Source organism: Musca domestica, unplaced genomic scaffold, assembly GCF_030504385.1.
Source record: "Musca domestica strain aabys unplaced genomic scaffold, Musca_domestica.polishedcontigs.V.1.1 9, whole genome shotgun sequence".
NCBI lineage: Eukaryota > Metazoa > Arthropoda > Insecta > Diptera > Muscidae > Musca > Musca domestica.
Window position 1 is genome coordinate 15616161 of NW_026712435.1, and position 23025 is coordinate 15639185.

The window sequence follows — 23025 nt, forward strand, 5'->3', positions numbered from 1 at the left end:
ATTTAATACAATTTCCGTGACTCATATCGCTAAATTCATAAAAATGCAGAATATAGGGAGGTACGGATATATAGGGACATATAAGATGGTGTAGACCTGTATGAGCGATTTTTCTGACAAAAGATGTAATACCCGTTAGGAACTTTAAATTATAAACTTAAAACATTTTCGGTGAAAAGTGTGATACAAATTATCAAAATACCGAATATATGGAGGTATAGTTATATGGGGACTATTCCTAAAATATGTTTCCTACATAATGCCAATTTACAGCAAATGTGGGATAAAATTGTGACTAAAACACCCAAATTTAAAATTTAAATCTGTCGATAAAGTTATATAGTGTATATATCAAAATGTGGATCTAAATAGCCTATTCTTAATAGCAAAAGTCCTGCAGGCCTAACATACATTTGAGTAAGATTTTATCAACCTACTTCATTTCGTTTGGAAGCTAGAGCGATTTCCACAGACGGACGGACATCGATAAATCGATCAAAAATATATATTCTTTGAGTGGTCTACAATTATATTTCGAGTTCTTACGGATCTTAATATACCCGCCATACTATGATGGAGGGTAAAAAAATTATTACGACAAATACATGAAAATACTTCAATACCTCTTTCATTAATGTCATCTAAATTGTTTATTTATTAAATAAAAATTGCTGAAATTGAAATTATTTTTATATTTTCAAAACAAGAAATATAAACACATAAGTTGCAGAAATTGATGTGAGCTTCCTAATTGTCTATGAAGTGTATATTTCAAGCATATCAAGCCATGTGAACACCACTGATGGTAATATTCCTTTTATTTTGTACTTCTAACACACAACGCCTAAAAGTATGCTTTAATTTTATATTCCTCTCATAGGGTATGGCTAATGCATTTCTTTGTTGAAAGTGGTATGAAATTAAATCAAAATAAATAAATAATTTACAAAACAAATGAAAACTTAAAACTTATAGGAATATTCCTATAAATTCTGCTAGAAGTTCTTCAAATAGTAGGCAAACAAAAAGTAAAATCCGGAAAACATTTAATTTCGTTATTTTGGCAGACTATTGTTGCATTTACATTGACATAAAGACCTCAATACAAAACAAATCGAACGCACATTGTTTTTCATTATTTAAAATATATTTAGAACGGGAAATTGTCTAAAATGAAAGTTCATTGCATTATTTTGTTGGCAAACGTGGCAGAAAAACTTAACATCCTAAATAAATTAAGTTACAAATAATTCATACACTGAAAGAAATGTTGGAAAATTAAAACAAAATAATTGTAAATGAATAACATATTCTAAGAAATTGAGAACAAAAAACATCTTTCAAAGACTCTATATGTTTGGCCTATTTTAAATGAATTCCAAATAAATGGTATTTCCCCAAGGTTTTCTGTTTTTTTTTTTTTTCTGCTTTCTTTTGTTAATTTCCTTTTACCTCCCAACTTGTTTTCAATTGAAATCAAGTATCACGTTTTTCTAATTTCAATTTATTTTTAATTGTTTTGGCCTCCCCCATTGTCGTCGATATGTCAAACCAAAGAGAATTCGATTTTGAAAAAATTGGCTCATTACCGACAATCAAACCACATTGCCAGTCTTTTTTATATAGTTCAACTGGCAGGAAGTACGCCACAACAATATATATTTTGTGGACAACGTAATTTTTTTGTGAAAACGCTTAAAAGGATTAATAAAACAATAAAGCCTACCTCCCGGAACGGTATGACATGAAATGTGATTGCAAGAAATGCATAAAATCAAATATTAATTTACTTCATTTTTATTTTCTCTAAACAAATTTTAGAAATTCTCTAAGAAAAGTGGTGTTATACAATCAATCAAAAGCACAAAGAAATTGAATTTGGGAATCTTTCAAAGAAAAGAAAAATAATTTCTACGAATTTTGACAAAGTAAACGAATACTGGTTGCATTGAATTTCGGATGATGAAATTCAAGAATTGAGTGTTGAAAAAAAATACGGCAACAACGGAAAACAAAGAAACGAGGTGGGTGTTAATTTATTTCCAAACTGGATAACAAGACAATGGGAGTGGAAAAGCAATAGAAAGAGAGAAAGTGAAAATTGAAAATCAATTTTTTTTTTGTGACGAAGTGACGAGGTATTCTATCTTTACAAATTTTAAGAATTCTTATGATGTCATATCCTTGTTCCTTTTTGAAGGATTACATTGAAAACATTGCAAGTAATTTTCGGCAGATTTCACTAGCATTGAAAGACCATCTGCAAAGCAGTATGTAAAAGTTAAATTTAGAACGCATGTATCACAGCTCTCTTTTAAGATAATGTGCTATCATCGATCGAATGCTGCAGGTGGCTTTAAATGCTGTGAGACAAATAAGAAAGGAAACGATAAATAAACAAAATAATAGCCAATATTTATTTCGAGGAAAAATAATGAAAAATATATTATATTAAATAATTGTAATTGTTCTCTTTAAGCCAAATTAGTACTGTCAACTTTATAAACACAATTTAAAAATGTTGTTACAAAAACTCCAAAAATATTAGGTGGAATACAACCCCATTACCGGTAATTGTCCGGCTTTTCTAAATGATTATAACAAAACATTGTTTAAAAAAATTTAAACAGCCACCAACTTCTGAGGGTTTCTCTTCATTATACAGATATTGAGTTCTGTCCAAATTTACCGTTCTCTTACCCTGCCCGCGGGCAATGTGTGAGAGTACATAAGTAATCACCGCTCTATGTGAGATACGCCACTGAACTTGTTGATCACTTAAATACAGTGATATACCGTCTATTTCAAGGATCTGAATCAGTCGCCTTGAAGAAAATTCACAGGCACCAGCGTCTCAGCTCTCACTGAAAATGATATTCATAATTTCCAGTTTGGCACTACATTAATGCACAATCTGTTTACTGAGAGAGCACAATGTACTCTCACAACATTCGGGTCTGTCAGCCATGTCAAAAAAAAAGCTTTTGCATTGGTAATAGTTGGTTCACCCTACAAGGTCAGAGAGCGGCAATTGTATGTTCTCTCATTTTTATAATATCTACCATAGTATGGAGGATATATTAAAGTTGTCAAACCTCTAAATATCCGTCATAGACTCCAAAGAGTATATATATTCCTGATCAGAATAAAATTATAAGGCGATTTAGCGATGTCCGTTGTTATCAGAAATAGAGTCGTCATTATTGAATATAGAGCTTTGATATTTGGCACAAAGGTTTATATTATGTGCAGGCTAATTTGTATTGTAAATGGACTACCTAGGTCCACGGATAGGTATAGCCCCCATACAATGGTAATTGAAGGTTTCTGCCACAATTTTCAATCAAATTGGCTGAAACTTGAGAATTTGGATTCTTGATTCAGGTCCATTAATTGGTAAAGCCCAAATATAACAGTAACTTCGGATTTTCCGAATTTTAAGGGTGTTTGCCGTAATTTCCAACCAAATTGGCTGAAACTTGACAATTCGAGTTCTCTGGTATCTCCTTGTGAAAAATATTCGGATTTTCCGAATTTTAAGGGTGTTTGCCGTAATTTCCAACCAAATTGGCTGAAACTTGACAATTCGAGTTCTCTGGTATCTCCTTGTGAAAAATATTCGATTATGCCCCACTAACTGATATAGTCCCCATATAACGATACCTCCCTATTTTCGGTACTTTAAAAGTTTTTTGCCACAGTTTCCAACCAAATTTGATGAAACTTGACATTTGGAGTTTTTGAAAGGCCTGTTCTCTCCTTGCAAAAAATATTCGCTACCGGTCCACAAATTCGTATAGCCCCCACATAACGGTACCTCCCGATTTTCGATATTTTGAAAGTTTCTGCCAGAATTTCCAACCAAGTTGGTCGAAGCTAGAGAATTGTGGTTCTCGGTCTGTTTTCTTCTTGCAAAAAAATGTTCTATTAAGGACCACTAATTGGTATGGTCCCCCATATAAAGGTACCTCCCGATTTTCAGTATTTTGAAGGTTTCTGCCAAAATTTCCAACCATATCACCTGAAACTCTACATTTGGGATTCTTGATAGGTCTGTTCCCTTCTTGCAAACATTATTCTCTACAGGTCCACTAATTAGTATAGCCCCCATATTACGCTGCCTCCCGATTTCCTGTTTTACTCTCTGATTGCACTGTTTTCAAAAATGTTAGTGGTTGGTCAGGAGAAAATGTTGTTTTCTGATGGCACACGTACCTGCATGTGCCCGCCGCTGGTCTGATCCTGGTATTGGAACTAATCACAACAAATTTGAGAGCATTCGATGAATTTCGTTTGTCGCCATCGTTGTGTCATCGACTTCTAATGGAGCGTGGTTGCTTATTTCCTCTCTACATTTTTTTACAAACATCTCGCTGCCGATCCCTGTTCTAATCCAGCATCGGTAGAAGCAGCACTTCAATGGTGGTTAAAGAATCTCCATTATATGTGTGAGAGAATTGCATTCACTGGGTGCACGCTTGAGCGCTTTCCCGATTTTTGGCTTAATCCAGGGGTCGGCAACACATACAGTTGCAAATTGCTATAGCACACACGCGACTTAATGGAGAGTAACATTCGCTCTCTCAATTGTCATAGTGCGTAAAATCATGGCTAAAATTGTAAGACCATGAAAACAAGCGAAAACATAAGCTGAACTGCCCGCAACTGAACTAGGTCTAAGCCCCTAATAATAATATTAAAAATCCGATAGCCCACATGTATCCAGGTTATCTGAGATTTTCCGACATGTTTGTTCAAATTTTTTCGTCCAAGATTTTCTCTTTTAATTTGCATTTTTGAAGAGAAGGGTTTGTGCTCAAACACCATACTTCTTGATGCTCAAATAGGATTGGATCAGAGCTGAGTAAAATCACATAAAGAGAATGTTTAAGAGAAAATTAAAATTGCCTTTTCTATTACATATTACAAATTATTTATTATTATTTTCCTGCTGCCAACTCTAATTTGCAAAGCATGCATACGTCACGAGGCCAATTCAGGAAGTTTGAGACAAAACTATGAATTTTTGAAACATTTGGTCCAATATAGGTTAAAAACTGGAAGTTTGGACCAAATTCTTTTCGAACCCTGACCTGAGTTTGGTTTGCTTGAAACCGATAACAGCAGGGAATAAAAATTTAGGAACTCTTTTTTGTATATGTCAAGACACATCTAAAAACGAAAATTTCAATTCAAATTGCAATTTCGAAAATCCAGCATAAATAAAATAATAATATTTTTTAAAGGTTTATTTAAAGGATATTTTTTCTTCAGCACAGTTTTTTTATTATAGGAGATTCTTTTTATATACAGATAATTAAAAACGTTCATAAAAAACAAAACCCCCTGTTTGAATAAAAATTAAATATTTGAAAAAAAATATTATTAGAACAGTGTGGCTTGTTTGTTCGGGATACCGTCGTATTTTGTTGTTGCAAAATGGTCAGGCTTATCCCTTTATAGTTGTTTTTATAAAAACAACGTTTGTTTATTAGTGGAGAACGATGGTAATGTTTACCAGGGGGTAAGGCAGGGAATGCCTAGGTTTCGGAAAGAGCCACCAATCCTCATCAGTTCCCTTGTTTTTGTCTGGGATATTCTCCCCATTTTGCAACAACAACAAAAAATATTATTTTAATGAAATATACTTCAGTAGAAAATCCAAAAAAAATAATTTTAATATTTTTTTATTTGTTTATTTACCACAATATTGCTAAAGACATTTCTTATAAAAGAAATTGGCACCTTGATGTTTCTCAAAAAAAAAAAATAGATATTTTCACTTTCAATGCAAACACTTGCTGCTGTTCATTCAAAAAAAAAAGATTTACTTTTTGACTTAATTCGGTTTTGCCAAATAGATTTATGCGCAAATACCTGTCAACATAAATCTATCCATCAATCACTGTATGTGTGTTTTTTCCTTTGATGGTATCTACGTCTCTCGCTACCTCTCTTTTCTACTCTCATATATGTCTCTGGGGGGAATAAGTCTAATGGGAAATGTTAAATATTTTTCTCAACAAAATGATGGATTCTTTTTATAGATCAAGAACAACGTGAAAAGTAAAACGTTATCGGGCCAACTAACGTCAACAGAAGCATAACCTTAAAGCATTGATTGACGACTGGGAAACGGAAGTCAAGAAAACAGTGGAAAACGAAAAATTCTGATTGTCATCGGAGCCAACTACAAACATATCAGCTGTGGATGCCGCCAGTTTTTTCTTTCTTTCTTTGAAAACTTTATATAGCTGCAGCATTAAATATTGTCTAATTGTTTTAAGACCACAATAATTGTAGCAATCAACGCACTAGAACACGAACCCACACACACACACACGCTCTAGCAATTTGTAGTTTCAAGTGTATTTTGAAAGATACATGAACACATACACTTACATATAAACATTGATTGTTTTTTCTTGTTGTTCTTTAACCGCAACATCGAACTCGAACATCTTTAGACGACAAACCCCTTACTCATTATTCATACCAATTTACCTAGATAGGAGATACCTGATAACCCCCTCCCCCCTGCCACACCCACCCAATAGAGAACTATGTCTTTGGTATACAGTTGTCGTCCTCCCACCCGTGTTCGCCGCCACGGCGCAGCCTATGAAGACAACTATGGCTATACCATGAACTACTATCAGCCAATGTTAGACTATTTAGATGCAAAGGCCCAACGACTCGATGTCTCACCGCCCCACTTGCCGTGGACCAGTGAACGTGGCCTCAAGCAGTATCGACCCTCGAACCCCGTACGCAAGTACAATATTGACGACATCTTGCGACTATCTCGCTCTGTTGCCGCTAGGGCCGATGAGATTTTGTTAGACTTTCGTGTTAAAAAGCGTTCACCATTCAGTGTCGTTAAGTTGGTGGACGCGTCGCGTGTTACCAAGCATATAGCTCCCGATTCGATATTAGAAAGAGCGCGTGAACGTTCCCGTCGTCGTCAGCGTGAATTCGAGGAACAGATACGCCAAGACACACAGAAAATTTTGCAACGCATCCGTCGCATAGAACTGGATACCGTCGATATGTCTGAGGATTTTAAACGTTCGATTCGCGGCAAATCCGCTTCGGCCATAGCTAAGGCATTGCTCTCCGAGTCCTCGCGCAACATTACACAGGCGAGGAAAGATGAGGAGAACCTCATGTCTCAGACCATGGTGCGCTCCTCGAGTCGCGCTGGCTCCTGTTATCGTTCCACATCGCCCGAGGGTGGTCGCATCACCACCCACACCTATCACATGGAGCTAATGGACGATCGCATGGTGGACAAATTGGACCATCGTGTCTCGTCCTCGCTGTACAATGTCAAGCGTCAGTTGACCAATTTAAATCAGAAGACAGCTGAATTCTATGCCGATTCCAGGTGCGATTTAGAATCTAAGTGTTGGTTGTGTCGCAAGGTTTTGCGTAATCATCCACGGCTCAAGGATTACAGTTCAAGTTATTTGTACACCCATTAGGTGAAGAGGAAGGGTAATGGGCTTAGATTTTTTTTAGATTAGACTAAAAGGACTATTATTTTTACAAAGAAAAAAAAAAGATGAAATAGGAAAATGTTTGTCAGGTGTGAATGGTAGCTGTAAAATTGGCTGAGAGGGGGGCTGGTGTTGTTGTGTCAAGCCAGAAATTTATGTAGGTGTGACGGACAACAACATTTAACAACTGTTGCCAATTTATTTGACATGTGTTCGTTCGGGCCAACTTCCCCCTCCTTTTACATTTTTTGTCCCCAACATCTATCTCTCTCTCCCCAACTCGGCCCATTTCTGGTGGCCACAAACATCATAGATTTATTATTCGAACAATATTTTTTTACAAAATACACAACTACAGCAATACTAAAAACAATTTTCTTTTACACTTGTTTATGCCTTCAATTAAAAGCCATAGAAACGAAATGAGATTTTGTTTTTCTTTCTTTCCTGCGGATTTTTGTGAAAATGAAATGAAATGCTTGTTTTTCAATATGTTTTCGATATTGTGTGTGTGTGTCCGTTTTTCTTGGGGTTCCTCAAATTTATTTTTATGCTTCGAATTTATCTCTCTGCCTTGTACAACGAATATTTCAGATGTTAACGAAATGAGCAACAAGTACATTTTTTTCGGTTTTGCAATTTATTTGTTTCTATTGGCCATTTTCTCTCCCGGGCCAATGGCTTTTTGCTTCATTGTTGTTTTCATTTGATTTGACAGCCAACCAGCCAGCTAGCTATATGTGTGGTATTCTGTTCCTTGCCATGGCTTATTTCTAATACAAAAATGTATTAATTTTGATAGGTATGCTAATTAGCCATGATTTTCTATTAACATTGACGTATATTCGTTGTTTGTTAGAACCTTTTTTTTTTGCATGATAGTCTAGGGAAATGGGCAGGGTTGAATAATTTCTAAAATTCCTTAAAAATATTTTGATTTTTTACATTAAAAAATGTTAAAGTAGTGAATGAAGTTAAGTACTTGTCACGAGCCTCTCTTTAACTGAATTCCTAGAATTTTCAAATCTCTTCTTAGGGACCAAATTTTGCCTACAAAACTATTTAAAATTTTCCATTTGTTTTTGCGTTATTAGTGTTTTAAGGATTATTTCTGCTGCCTAGAAAAACCTCGGGCTGAAAATTTTAGGATAAAATTCGAATGAGTATACGATATGTTTAGCCGCCAGGAAATAGTTATTATTTTGAGACTTATTCTGCCAAAAATGCTAGGCCAAAGCCAATTTTTCATAAAGTATGGAGTTTCGTTTAAGTTTAAAAATTGTTGGGTGCGCTTAAAAGCGTGCTATAAAAATGTTAATTATAAAATGTGAAAAAAATCTCTTTACATATGACTCTAACACATTGTAGAAACTGGCCTTTAGTATGATTTTTTTTAATTTATGCCGTTTGAACTCAAAAAGTACTACTACTCAATTTTTATTTGTTCTTCCTTTCTTAGACAAACGAATGATAACTTTTCAAAAAATATATGAAATGACCAAAATTGGGTTTAATGGACCCAAATTATTTAAATTTTGTGTTCTGGGCTCGCGTATACATATCAGACTTCAACATATATTTCTGAATCATAGTTTGTGTGTGTAAAACTCATCACCAGAACTGCAACAAATTTGCTTTGCAGACAGACAGTAGATCTGAGTAGAATGTTCAAAAATCAAAAATTTGTATATTTTTTATTGCTATTTATTCCTAACCCCAATTTAAATAGGGCTTGTCTTGTCCAAGTATTTTCCAGACAGTTTTGACGAAGACATAAAACTATAAAGATTGGGCATATGACCCATATATTTTTCGGCCAGGCAATAGATGGCCGACGACATGAAAAAAAAGGCATTAGAAATGTTACAGAAAACTGTTACTCCGAAATCGAAAAAAACCGGAGGAAATTCTAGCAATGGACTCAAAGATCTATTCCGATAAAAATCTATCTGTAGAACAATAAAGGTCAGCTCCACAAAAACCTCAGTGCTAGGATTCTTGATGGGTAAAATTAAAATTTCAGTAATAAACGAAATTTTCCGGCAGGATAGCAACCAAAATAAAGTAGTCGCTAACGGTGAGAATACATAAAACGCTTATTTGACTGGCTTAATTCATCGGCTGGCTTCTTCGGAAAAGAACAAAGGAGCTTTGGGCCAAAATCGATCTAAGTCAACCTAAAACTCATTTTTTCCTCTACGAAGAAGCCAGCCGATGACTTAAACCAGTTAAAAAAGTTTATTTATGTATTCTCACCTTAAGTCATGCCGACAGCAACAGTGTTGCCAACTTTAATGCAGACTTCTCGTTCATAATTTTGCGATTTAATTGAACCAATATTTGTCGGTAACTCAAAAAATGAGAGAAAATCCAACTACAGGTCTGTTAAATTACAATAAATGACCTAGAGTCCACCTCCAGAATATCGTTAGTAGATCAGGGAATGGAAAAATACTGTACAGGGAATTAAAAAAATGGTGGTCAAATATATTGGATGATTTTCTCGCATTTCACAATTTGCTTTCAATTCTCTCAGGACTGTGTTTTCTCCTGAAATTAGTCACATTAGGTTCGAACTTTAAAACCCGGTTTTTATTAAGAGCCTCTGACTTTTCATCGTAGTGAAAACTTTTAAACTTGAGGTTCTCGAAATTGTCAAACGACATAAATTTTACATTTTTTTAATTTTATTTAATTTAAGCAAAAAATGTCGGAAATAGCATCAAATTTTAGAATAAGTTTAGCGAGAGCGACCATCGGCTGTTATGGCGGCCCACATCATCACCATGGCCGGCGCTTGTGTTCTGGTGGCCAACCGCTGCTGGTGGCACATTTTCAGCTGACCTCTTTGGCAAGTAAACACGATAATTTTGATTATTTACAAACTTCTGGACAACGAATGTTTTCTCATCGGAGAAAACCATATTCGGCAGTTCCACTTTCGGTCAAGCGAAGCAACTCTTTAGCACTTTTGAGTCTATTTTCTTTCTATTGCGGTTTCAAAAAATGCAAGAACTTAATCCGAGCTTATTTTTCAATATTTGCCGAATGGAATATTGCGATATGTTCAGCTCTCGAGTCATTTTTCGGCCACTGCGACGCGGGTTTCGATCAAGTCGCTTCTTTACTTTTCGAACCAGTTCTGCTGATGTTGCTGTTTTCTTCCGTCCACTTCCTTGACGTCGGGCTACGCTACCAGTATCACGGACACAAAAGATGTATTCACATTCTAATGCTGGAGTGATCTAACGATAGCCACTTGTGGTTTTCCAGCCAAATATAAAGAAATTACACTATCACGCTTGAATTCCATCACGAATAATTTTTTTCTGGAAAATTATCACCAAAGTTCTTTTGAACGCTTGTAAACTATATAATGAGCTGTCACTGGAATAATTTTAACAGCTGTTGGAAAAGTGGCTTAGAAATGACAACAGTTTGAAGTTGGTTGCAGGTTTTTTATCTCATCCCGTGTGAGAAAAATTTATTTTTATCAAAAAAAAAAATTATGAAAATGGAATTGACAAAAATTTCCTGCCACTCCCAAAATAGCTCAAGGGCCAAATTGATGACATATTACAATTTTTTGTTGCTTTATTAATTAAAAACATACATTTTTTTAAGTAGAGCATATACAGAGACAATAAATTTAATTCAGTAATAGCATACGGAAAATAAATAATTTATAAAAAAATTAAATGTTATTTTTTTTCTGCCAAAAAAAATCGCTACAAAATACCTTAGCTACCAAGAATTTTTAAAAATTTCTTAGCACCCTCATGTGACAAGGTCCTTCAGCAATACTAGAGATCGCATATTTGATTTTTTTTTCTAAGCAAAATCCATTAAAAAAATAGACAATGAAATGAAATAATAGAAATATGTATGTACATACTTATATATATTTAAATATGTTAATATAAGCAACTATATTTTGATGTATTTTATAGCTGTGCGTAAATGCAAAGAATAGAATATTTTCTTTTCTGTTTTCGGGGAAACCTTAATCTCTAAACACCCCCTATATGTCGGTGTATGTGTGTGTGTTTGTGTCTATATGGCAGTGCATGTACGGAAAATGAGTGCTTCAATACAGCTATTGTTGTGTGATTTGTTTCGTTTTTTGTTTTCTTTGTATTTTTCGAAATCGTTGCCAAATATTTTCAGATTAAGTAATTGAAAGCAAACAACAACTGATGTTTGCAGTGATGTACTGATTTTTTTTTTGTTTTTTTCTAAAGCTTATAATACAAATTTTTGAAATGTTATGCAAATTTCATGTACCTCATATGAATGTTATGTATATTATATAAAAAAACTTATATTTTTATATTTTTTTTTTTTCAAACAATAATAGTATTAAGTAATTTTTAGCAAACAATAAAAACACTACACCTTGAAAATATATACGTAGAAATAAGTAAATCATACCTGAGAAGGTAGTTTCAGGCATGCTAACATGTTCTTGGAAATAAAAACAAATAGTTTTAATAGAAATGCTATCAGTTTGCAATAGCTTTTGCCCCTCTAAAAAGACGGTCTCATCGCCATGACTAACTGTGTTAGAGCTCGCCAACGATTTACAATAAATTTTATTTTATATATTTTAATTTTACCCTGTAATCGCTATCAAAGACATTCTTTTGGCCGAAGGCTAGACACAATGAAACCTCAGCACCCATGTAAATTACTCATCCTGTCACAATGTAACAAACATGCATACATACATACTTTTACACAATAAATTAGAGCAAAGAAAAAATGCAACATCGATGACTCACGATGAACTAAATCAATTTGTCAAAATCATTTTCGAAATGTAACACCACCAACACAAAATTGAAGAAGCAAACAACTATTTAAAGAAGTGATGCCATCATCATCATCATTATCTCGGCCAACAATAATAGTCGGATCAATACGTTTTGGTAATTTGTCAGCATCTTAAGTATTTGTGTTATTTGTGACAAGTTCAGGTCATGTCAACCACGTTATCCGTCCGCCCATCACCATGAATGACAGACATGTTGCAAACTTCTAACGAGGTTAGCAACTGTTAGTCATTTTATGAATAATTTCAATTTTCGAAAGGCAAAGCGCAATGCAATAAAAATAAATTTTTGAAAATGGAAATTCAAAATTTCAAGGAAAGGAATTTGTGAATTTCAATTGATTTTTTTTAAATTAAAATGAACTATCTGAAATGGAATTTTAGAATGTCTATTTCTCAATTGCAATAATCTGAATAGAATTTGTGAATTTCAAATAAAATATTTTAATTTCAAATCAAACGTCAGAATTAAATTTTTTTATTTATATGCTCTTTTCAAGAACCCGCAACAATCCATAAACTTTGCAATTTTTTCGCTAAACATAAAAATACCAGTATTTGAACAGACCAATAGCTGAAATATTTTAAAATATTATTAATATTTTCGAAATATAAAATTAATAATAAAAATAATAATAACAATAATAATAATTATAATAATAATAATAATAATAATAATAATATTATTATTATTATTACAGGGTGAGATAGAAAAATCTGCCCCAACGTCAAACGCCATAATTTTTATATATATATTTTTTTTATTTTATTGAATGAAAGCTAAAAAAGTCGGAAATAGGTTCAAATTTTAGATTATTTCGAATTGGTCACATTTGGCATGAATTATGGCCTTCAAACGGCCAATGACAGCGTCACACGCTGCCTAAATATTGCTCTGCGGTATTTTGGCCCATTCCTGCGAAGCACTAGGTGATCGACACTTTGGTATTTTTCAGTGCCAACCTTGCTTTCCAAAATTCTCCAGAAACAATAGTTCAACGGATTTGTATCCGGAGATTTTGGTGGCCAGCCGAGGAACCTCATTTTGTAACTATTCTTGGGTGGCACGTGCTGACTGCAATGGAGCTGAGTCCTGTTGGAATGTCCAAGGTCTGCGCCAAAATGTTTGCTTGCCCAAGGCTTAAATACACCCTCCAGAATATTTTCGCGATAATATTCGGCATTTATTCTGATGCCACGGTCGATGAATACGAGCAGAGAGCGACCATCGGCTGTTATGGCGGCCCACAGCATCACCATGGCCGGCGCTTGAGTTCTGGTGGCCAACCGAAGGTGCACATTTTCAGCTGACCTCTTTGGCAAGTAAACACGATCATTTTGTTTGTTTACAAACGAATGTTGTCTCATCGGAGAAAACAAAATTCGGCAGTTTAGCACTTTCGGCCAAGCGAAGCAACACTTTAGCCCTTTTGAGTCTATTTTCTTTCTATTGCGGTGTATGTTCTTGCTTTACCCCGAGCTCATTTTTCAATATTTGCCGACTGGGATATTGCGATGTGTTCAGCCCACAAGCCGTTTTTCGGCCACTGCGATGCGAGTTTCGATCAATACGCTTCTTTACTTTTCGAACCATTTCCGATGCTGATGTTGCTGTTCTCTTCCGTCCACTTCCTTGACGTCGAGGAACGCTACCAGTATCACGGTAACGAGCGATGATACGAGACACAAAAGATTTATTCACATTTAAATGCTGGAGTGCTCTAACGATAGCCACTTGGGTTTTCCTGTCTAATTTAAAAAAATCACACTATCACGCTTGAATTCCATCACGAATAACTTTTTTTGGAAAATTCTCACCAAAATGATTTTGTACGCTTGTAAACAATCTAATGAGCTGTCATTGGATTAATTTTAACAAATGTCGGACGAGTGGCTTAGAAATGACAGCAGTCTGAAGTTGATTGCAGTTTTTTCATGGTGATATGTTTCATCCGATTTGGTATTAATTGTACACCAAATGGCCAATATTAGTCCAAACTTTCTGAATTTTGGTACATCCAACCGCATTCAGTGTAGAAGGATGACATAGTTTGCCAGTTTCCACGGTCGAACCTAAGACAGTGACACACCGGCATGTTGGATGGCATGATTTGCAATCGAACATGTTATACATGCCATCGTCGAATCTAAAGCATAAATTAAGGGACATATTGCAGTCGCATCCCAATGCCTATCAATTACGTAGTATATACAAAATGGTACTCGAATCATGTTCGCTGACATGATTTGCTATCAAACATGTTATACAACGGTCAAACTATGTTGTATTGCATGATTTGCTATGTAACATATTATCTATACCACGGTCGAACCTTAGGCATGAATTAATGGACTCATTGTAAGGTTGGATGGCATGATTTGCTATCGAACATGTTATCCATACAACGGTCGAACCATGTTGGATGGCATGATTTGCTATCGAATATGTTATCCATACAACGGTTGAGCCTTAGGCATTAATGGAATCATTGTAAGGTTGGATGGCATAGTTTGCTATCAAACAAACGGTCAAACCACGTTGGATGACATGATTTGTTATCGAACATGTTACCTATACAACGGTCGAACCATATTGGATGACATGATTTGTTATCGAACATGTTATCCATACTGCGGTGGAACCATCGGTAGTGACACACATAAATTAAGTATTTTAATAATTTTCAAAAATTTATCTAATCACACGACAATTTAATAGAAACTAGCCAGAACTACTATTACAAATGTAATATAGTGCTCCCATTTTTTGAAGCTGTACATAGCTGTAACTTAGTTGAGTATAAATATTCTAAAAACTGAAACTGTATAAAATCCAAAAATATGTTATTATTATTATTATTTTTGTAAGTAAACTTAAAATAGTTTGAAAATAAAAAAAATCATAAAAAGCAAAAGTTTAATCCCAGAAATCTCATTGAAGCCGAAGTTAATCTGGCTCTTAGCCAGCAACAATATCCAGTATGTAAAACCAAAGGAACAAATCAATTTCCTAGAACCAATTGTACATTATTAGCCATCACCACTACTCAGCTTCTATGACAACATAACTAATCTCAATTTTTGAAATTTTAGCAAACAAACTTCCATTGAAATCGAACAATTGAATGCTCGCGTTGTTGAAGCCGAGACCCGCTTGAAGACCGAAGTCCAACGCATCAAGAAGAAGTTGCAAATCCAAATCACCGAATTGGAAATGTCCTTGGATGTTGCCAACAAGACCAACATCGACTTGCAAAAGGTTATCAAGAAACAATCTTTGCAATTGACCGAAATCCAAGCCCACTACGAAGATGTCCAACGCCAATTGCAATCCACCTTGGACTCCTATGCCGTTGCCCAACGTCGCTTGTCCGCCTTGAACGGTGAATTGGATGAGGTCCGCTCTCAATTGGACAGCGCTGTGCGTGCCAAGCGTACCGTTGAATTGCAATTCGAAGAGGCCAATACCCGCATCAATGAATTGCATGTTGCCAATGTCAACTTGGTATCGACCAAATCCAAGTTGGAACAAGAATTGAGCGTTGTCTCCTCCGACTACGAAGAAGTCACCAAGGAGTTGCGTCTCAGCGACGAACGTTACCAAAAGGTTCAAGTATGTATTGCACACTTGTTGTAAAGGAAGGACCAAGGAGATTAATTTTGTTGTTGTTGCAATTTCATTTTAGGTTGAACTTAAGCACAGCATTGAACAAATCCATGTCGAACAAGAGCGCATTCTTAAGTTGGAAACCATCAAGAAGTCCTTGGAAGTCGAAGTTAAGGTAAGTTTTGTTTAGGGAAAAAATAATAAAATTATTATATTTTTAATTGTTAATGCATTGTTTTACTTCAAGTCCACCTTGGAAAATACCCAAAAAATTGAGGTTAAAATAAATTGTAATTTTATTTAAGAGCTTAGATTTACTCGAGTTAAGAGTTTTACACGAAGTTTACTGTATATACTCCCTTCTTTTATATGGAGGGCATATTAAGTTTGTCATTCTGTTTGACACACCTCGAAATAAATTTTAGACCCCAGTATATATTTTCTATATCAGCATAAAATTCTATGTCGATTTGACAATTTCCGTCCATCTGTGGACATCACTCTAGCTTCCGAACGAAATGCAGTTAGTTGATAACATTTTACTTAGATGTGGGTTAGGTCTGCATGACTTTTGGTATTGAAAATTAGCTATATAGGTCCACTTTTTGGTTTAGCCACTTTATATATGCCCCGACAGATTTAAGATATTTTTAACCGAATCTGCTGTAAATTGGCAGCATATGCTTCCCTTATGTAAGAAATATCCTTGCATGGAACTGTCATTATGGGTCATATAGTTTTGCAGTAGTCCCCATATAACTGTACCTCCAGATATTCGGTATTTTGAATTTGAAGTTCCTAATGGGTACTGCATCCTACAACAGAAAATTGCATATGCTGCGCCAGATCTTCGTATAGCCTCCATATAACGGTAACTCCCTATATTCGGTATTTTTATGATTTTAGCCGTATTTTTCAAAGTTCGATCCTATGTTGGTCCACGTTTAGGTATAGCCTCAAATATAATGGTACCTTCAGATTTTCGGAATTTTGAAGGTTTCTGCCACAAATCAGATGGAACTTTACTTGGTAGGTCTGTTCTCTCGCTGTAAAAAGTATTCGCTACTGATCAACTTATTGATATAGGTCCCATATAACGGTCTCTCCTGATTTCAGGCATTTTGAAGGTTTCTGCCAAATTTTCCAACATACTATCTACATGAAACTTTACGTTTTCTGTTCTTGACAGGTCTGTTCTCTCTCTGCAAAAACATTCGCCTTCTCCGATTCAGGTCCACTAATTGGTACAGCCCCCATATAACAGTACTTCCCCATTTTCCGCAGTACTTCCCCATTTTCCACTTAGCATTTGGGGTTCTTAAAAGGTCTCTCCTCTCCTTGCAAAAAATATTCGATTTAGGTCCACTAATTGGTATAGCCTCCATATAACAGTACCTCCCGATTTTCGGTATTTTAAAGGTTTCTGCCCACAAACCAATTTAGCAAAAACTTGACATTTGGGGTTCTTTATAGGTCTGTTCTCTCTCTGCAAAAACATTCGCTACAGGATCAATAAATTATATAGCCCGAATATAACGGTAACTCCCGATTTTCGGTATTTTGGATTTTTCTGCCAACATTTTCAACCAAATCAGCTGAAACTTGACAATTGGGGTTCTTAAAAGTTCAATGCTCTCCTTGCAAAAAATGTTCGATTCAGGTAAACTAATTGGTGTAGCCCACATATAATAGTTCCTCGCGATTTTCGGTATTTTAAAGGTTTCTGCCACAATTTCGAAGCAAATCAGTTGAAACTTTACATTTGGGGTTCTTGAAAGATTTCTTCTTTCCTCGCCTACCTTTGGATTTTATGGCAGATCACCAACATTATTGAGTTCATTAATTGCTAAAAAGTTATTAAAAAAGCTATTCAATATTGTATGCCTTATCCTCCTCTTAAACTTTTGATGTTCAAGTCCTGGTTTCATTATCCCAATTGTTAGAAACAAAAAACGACGAATTTTCAGAAAATTATTTCAAACACAATATCCATTCCATTTATTTTCCAGAACTTGTCCGTTCGCTTGGAAGAAGTTGAATTGAACGCCGTTGCCGGCAGCAAGCGCATCATCAGCAAATTGGAAGCCCGTGTACGCGACTTGGAATTGGAATTGGAAGAAGAAAAGAGAAGACACGCCGAAACCATCAAGATCTTGAGAAAGAAGGAACGCACCGTCAAGGAAGTCATGGTCCAATGCGAAGAAGACCAAAAGAACATTATGTTGTTGCAAGAAGCCTTGGACAAGTCCAATGCCAAACTTCAAATGTTCAAGCGCCAAATGGTTGAACAAGTGAGTATCAAAGTGCCGGCAGTTTAAGATATATTTTCTCAAATCCATTCATCTCTTTCTCTCTCGCTCTCTCTCGCCAGGAGGGTATGTCCCAACAAACCATTACCCGCGTACGCCGTTTCCAACGTGAATTGGAAGCTGCCGAAGATCGTGCCGAAAATGCTGAAACCAACTTGAACATGATCCGTGCCAAGCACCGCACCTTCGTCACCACCTCCACCGTTCCCGGTTCCCAGGTCTACATCCAAGAAACCACAAGAACGATCACCGAATAAATAAATTATTCATAATCTAAGCCAAAAACAAACAAACAAAGCAAGTTTCAAAAACAATTATGTATATCACACACCATCAAACATCCTCAAGATAGACAAACCAACATCACTTTATCAAGTTTTTATATCAAAAAAAAAAAAAAAATAACGGAAAACCACCTACAACCATCAAGAACTTCACACCATCATTCGAAGTTTTTTCTTTTTGGTTCGAATAAATGTATTTTTTAATTTAATTTTTAAATAATTTCGCAAAATAATGAACAACAAATAAAATTTTAAATTTAAGATAAACCCCAAATAAGAAAACATCTGAAAACACCAAAATACGTTTTTTTTGTTGTACACACGCTTTTTTCTTGTATTTAGTTTAGAAGTAGTCGTTCTGCGTGAAACGAACACTACCGTTGCCATCACCGCCAAGACTTCAAAGTATTTCAAAGATGTCTGTTATTTTATTCTGGAATCCGCAACCGCAACAAATTTTGAAAGGGCTGTGTTGGCCACATGAAAAAAATGGGACAGTGCGCAGCAAATGCATTCAACAACAACATCGAACACAACAAAAACAAATCGTCTAGTTTTTTTTATTATTTTTAAGCATTTCCTTTTTTTCAAATGAAAACATCTCAACACCATGGGTTTTCAAAATGGAAATAGACTTTTTTTGGATAAATTGATTTTTGTATTTTCTAATTATATTTTTTTAGTTTTCGTTTTTTTTTTTTCTTAAATACATAATTTTAATATAAAAAATATATAAATAAAAACACAAAACTAAAAAAAATCAAAAGAAAGTTATTTTGCTAGTATAGTTTTCAAAAAGCCCTTATCATCAGCTATACGTCTATAGGTCTGAACGGCAAACAAACAACAAACATTTGTTCAACAATGTCTCAGATCCAATCATAATCATAATACATATCATATTTACTCACATAAACTATCGCTAATTGTTAGTAATTATTAATTAATTTAATTGACAATAATTAACAGCATAACTAAATCATCACTGAAATCGATTTGAAATATTTGTTTAATTATTTATATTTTCTTGTTAGTAATATTGTTTTATTTTTTTTTTGTTTTTTGCCCATAGCTCATAAATAAATATCATCTATTCTATTGAAGCGTATTAATTTTAAATCAAATAAAACGACATACATAATATTAAATTTTTATTAATTTATATAAAAAAACAATAATAATAAATCATAATCATGTAACATATATCAATGTAAATCATCTCATTTTTATATACCTCAAACATCATGGGTAGGCTTAAGGTTTTCCCCTCCCTGAAAAGGTAAAGATTCCTGTTTGGGGAATTGTGGAATTCAATCATTGTCGTTCCACAGTAACATCCCAGAAAAGAGTTCGCTGCCGACTGTGACGCGTAATAATCGGAAAAATTGTGTTTGGTTGCACTTTCACACCTTCATTTGAGAAGAGCATGACAGGCATATTATCTAAATCGTATTTAGCTCCTTAGCATAGAATTATTTGCTGATCTTCCTCATGACATCTACACCAATCCATTTTTGGAAATTCGTACTGAAACGGTACGAAAAGTACTAAAAGGTACTAAATATTGTACGCTTTGTATTTAAGGAATCAGTAGAGCGAGAAATCTGAAATTTAGGATGATGATGATGCCCAAAGATTTTTATTGGGAAATTCTCACTATATGTGTACGAAAAGTATTAAAAGGTACTAAATATTGTACCCTTTGTAGACAAGGAATCAGTACAGAGAGACATCTGAAATTTGGGATGAGGATCACTGAAGCAGTGTATTGATGAAGTACTTTAGTACCATTTCGTACCATGTAAACGTTTCGAGCTAAAAACTTGCAATTTGTAATGGATGTAAGGAGGTAAGGATGTAAGGATGTAGCTTCGGAAGTGTGTACTCATGTATACCGAAAGTACTAAACGGTACTAAATTTGGTACAATTCGTATTAGGAGGAGCGGATGGTGCTGGAATCCTGAAATTTGTAATTAACATTACAGGCGAAGTTTAGGATTGAGATATGGAGGAAGTTTCGTATGTGCACGAAAAGTACTAAATAGTACTAAATTTGGTACAAATTCAAATGAGATATCTATTGGATTATATATTGTATGTAGTTAAGAAAAATTCTACTTATGTGTACCAAATGGTAATAAATTTGGTACAGTTAGGATTTGGGTGAACCAATAGAGCTGGTATCCTGAAATTAATGTCGGAGTATAGGAAGTTTGGGAAATAGTTTTGATATATATAATTGTTTTTTGTACTAATTGTATTTATGTACTAAATGTGACATCTGTACGAAATGGTACTAAATTCAGTACAATTTGGTTTTGATTGATAGAGTTGATATAAAATTTTAAAATGTTGGTATTGGGGTTTCTGCGGGTGTGTAAGGTCAAGATGAAGCGTACGAAAGGTACTAATAGCAATCTGAAATTTGCTATTAAGATCACTGTTTGTGTGTGGGCTTAAGATTTGGTTGTGGTTTTAGAAAAACGTACTAGAAAGTTATGGTACCGAATTGGGTAATTGGGCAGGGAATTGAGTTTCAAGCCTAAAATTTGATACAAGGATCACCTTTTGTACGGCTTGGGTGATACATGGCGGGGTATTTGGAAATACGTACTAAAAAGTACGAAAAATACTAAAAAGTAATAACTTTCGTATTTGGGGAAGGAATAGACCTGGAAATCTGAAAATTGGAGAGAACGTCTTTAATGTTGTGCAGGATAGGCCAACTGAAGAGTTTTTCGAAATTCTAACAATTCTCGTACCAAAAGTACTAAAATGCACTAAATTTGGTACCATTTGGAATTATGTTAACGTAAAGAAATTTGATATGATAATCGAAATTGGAAAGATGGGGTTGATGTCGGGGGTGGTTTTGGAAATATGTTCTAAGCATAAGAACTGTACTAAATGGTACTAAATTTGATACAATAAGGTTTTAAATGAATGGATAAAGGTCGAATATTGAAATTTAGTATAGAAAGAGGGCATTTTGGAAATGCGAAAAAGAAGTTTCCGAAATGTGCTGAATTTGATACAGAATGTAGAATTCAAAATATTGACATATGTGAGTGTGTAGTGTTTCGTTAAGGAGATGAATTTAGAAGTCCGTACTATAAAGTGTACGTTGTAAATTGTACTAAGTTTCAAATATATACATTTGTTTAAAATAAAAGAATTACAAAAGGACAAATTTCATAAAGGTACTTCTGGGCTAAATTCGGTTGTATGTGCCAAAAAAAAATCAATTTGGTCAGACATCACACATTTGAAACACATAAAACTTGAAATCGCGAATCGGCGAAAGTGTATATGGGAGTTACATCTAAATCAAAACGGATTACCACCAATTTCAATGACGTTGGTCCTTGGAACAAACAAGTGAACTATGTAAAGTTGTATTTCAGTCGAACTATAAACGTCAATGCAAAATTTACAAAAATTCACGCACAGACGGACATACTTGCATAGTGTGCTTGCACCGTGGCGCTCCTTGGAGTATAAAAAAATTGAGCAAAGTCAATTTTTATACCCTCAGTCATATGGCTACAGAGGGTAAATATCATTTGATACGATCAAAATGTGCCTAGACGAAATAACGGTTTTAGACTATCTAGCGATGTCCGTTCGTCCGTCCGTCTATCTGGCTGGCTGGTGCGCACGATAACACTCGAAGGAAGTATCCGATTTGGCCCAAACTTGATACATCGTAATATTTTTTCAAACTTAGATCGAGTTAGGAGATGAGCAAAATCGGTGCACTCCTTCTGGTACCTCCCCCAAGAAATTTGAAAAAAAAAATATTTACTGCAAAAAAAAAAAAGAAAGGATATTCCGATTTTGCTCTAACTTTGCAATATTTTCATCAGTGCTACGTCAGGTGCGAAAATGGACAATATCGGTCCACTCCATTAAGAACCTCTCCCACAAAGAGTCAACATTTTGAATAATTACAACTCTTATAAAATGTGATGTAAGAGTCCGATTGTCTTCAAATTTCCCACATCCCAATATTTTTAATAACCCAAGGTCTGGCCTTGAAATCGAATATATCGGTATACTCCTTCTGCTACCTCCCTCCCAAAAGGTCGAAATTTAAAAAAAAAAAAAAATTTACTGCACAGAAATCCGATTTTGCTCCAACTTTGCAAATCGTAATATTTGCATCAGTGCTACAACAGGTGCGAAAATGGACAATATTGATTAACTAGATCAAGTCTGTCGTTAAATAACCAAGGAAATAAATTAATAAATACAAATAGAAAAATATATTAATTTTCCAAAGATTTAAGCTAATTGTTTTCTCTTTTTTATAGCTGTTTGTCCATTACATTATTTCCGGCCGCAATCATATTGACATACATTATTCCTATTGCGTAGGCTTACGTTCACGAAAAAAAAAAACAATGCCCATTCGCTATACAAATATTTCCCACAAATATTGTTTTATGCCGCATACAACCATCAACATAACGTTTCGATGTCAGCCATTAAATA

General features: G+C 34.7%; 1 protein-coding gene across 2 annotated transcripts in view; it reads left to right on the forward strand.

The window, feature by feature from the left end:
* LOC101898205 (paramyosin, long form) overlaps positions 1-18651 on the forward strand; it is a 50161-nt gene extending 31510 nt beyond the window's left edge. Inside the window, exons 1-7 of one of the 2 annotated variants that reach the window (XM_059131805.1) lie at positions 1588-1737; positions 1822-2024; positions 6048-7387; positions 15424-15943; positions 16017-16112; positions 17947-18228; positions 18309-18651. In XM_059131805.1, the coding sequence (XP_058987788.1) occupies positions 6564-7387; positions 15424-15943; positions 16017-16112; positions 17947-18228; positions 18309-18503 (1917 nt within the window). In that variant the 5' untranslated portion in view covers positions 1588-1737; positions 1822-2024; positions 6048-6563 and the 3' untranslated portion in view covers positions 18504-18651. Of the gene's footprint in view, positions 1-1587; positions 1738-1821; positions 2025-6047; positions 7388-15423; positions 15944-16016; positions 16113-17946; positions 18229-18308 lie in introns of those variants that run through there. The other variant, XM_059131804.1, reaches the window with a different exon arrangement.
* Positions 18652-23025: the final 4374 nt, after the last annotated feature.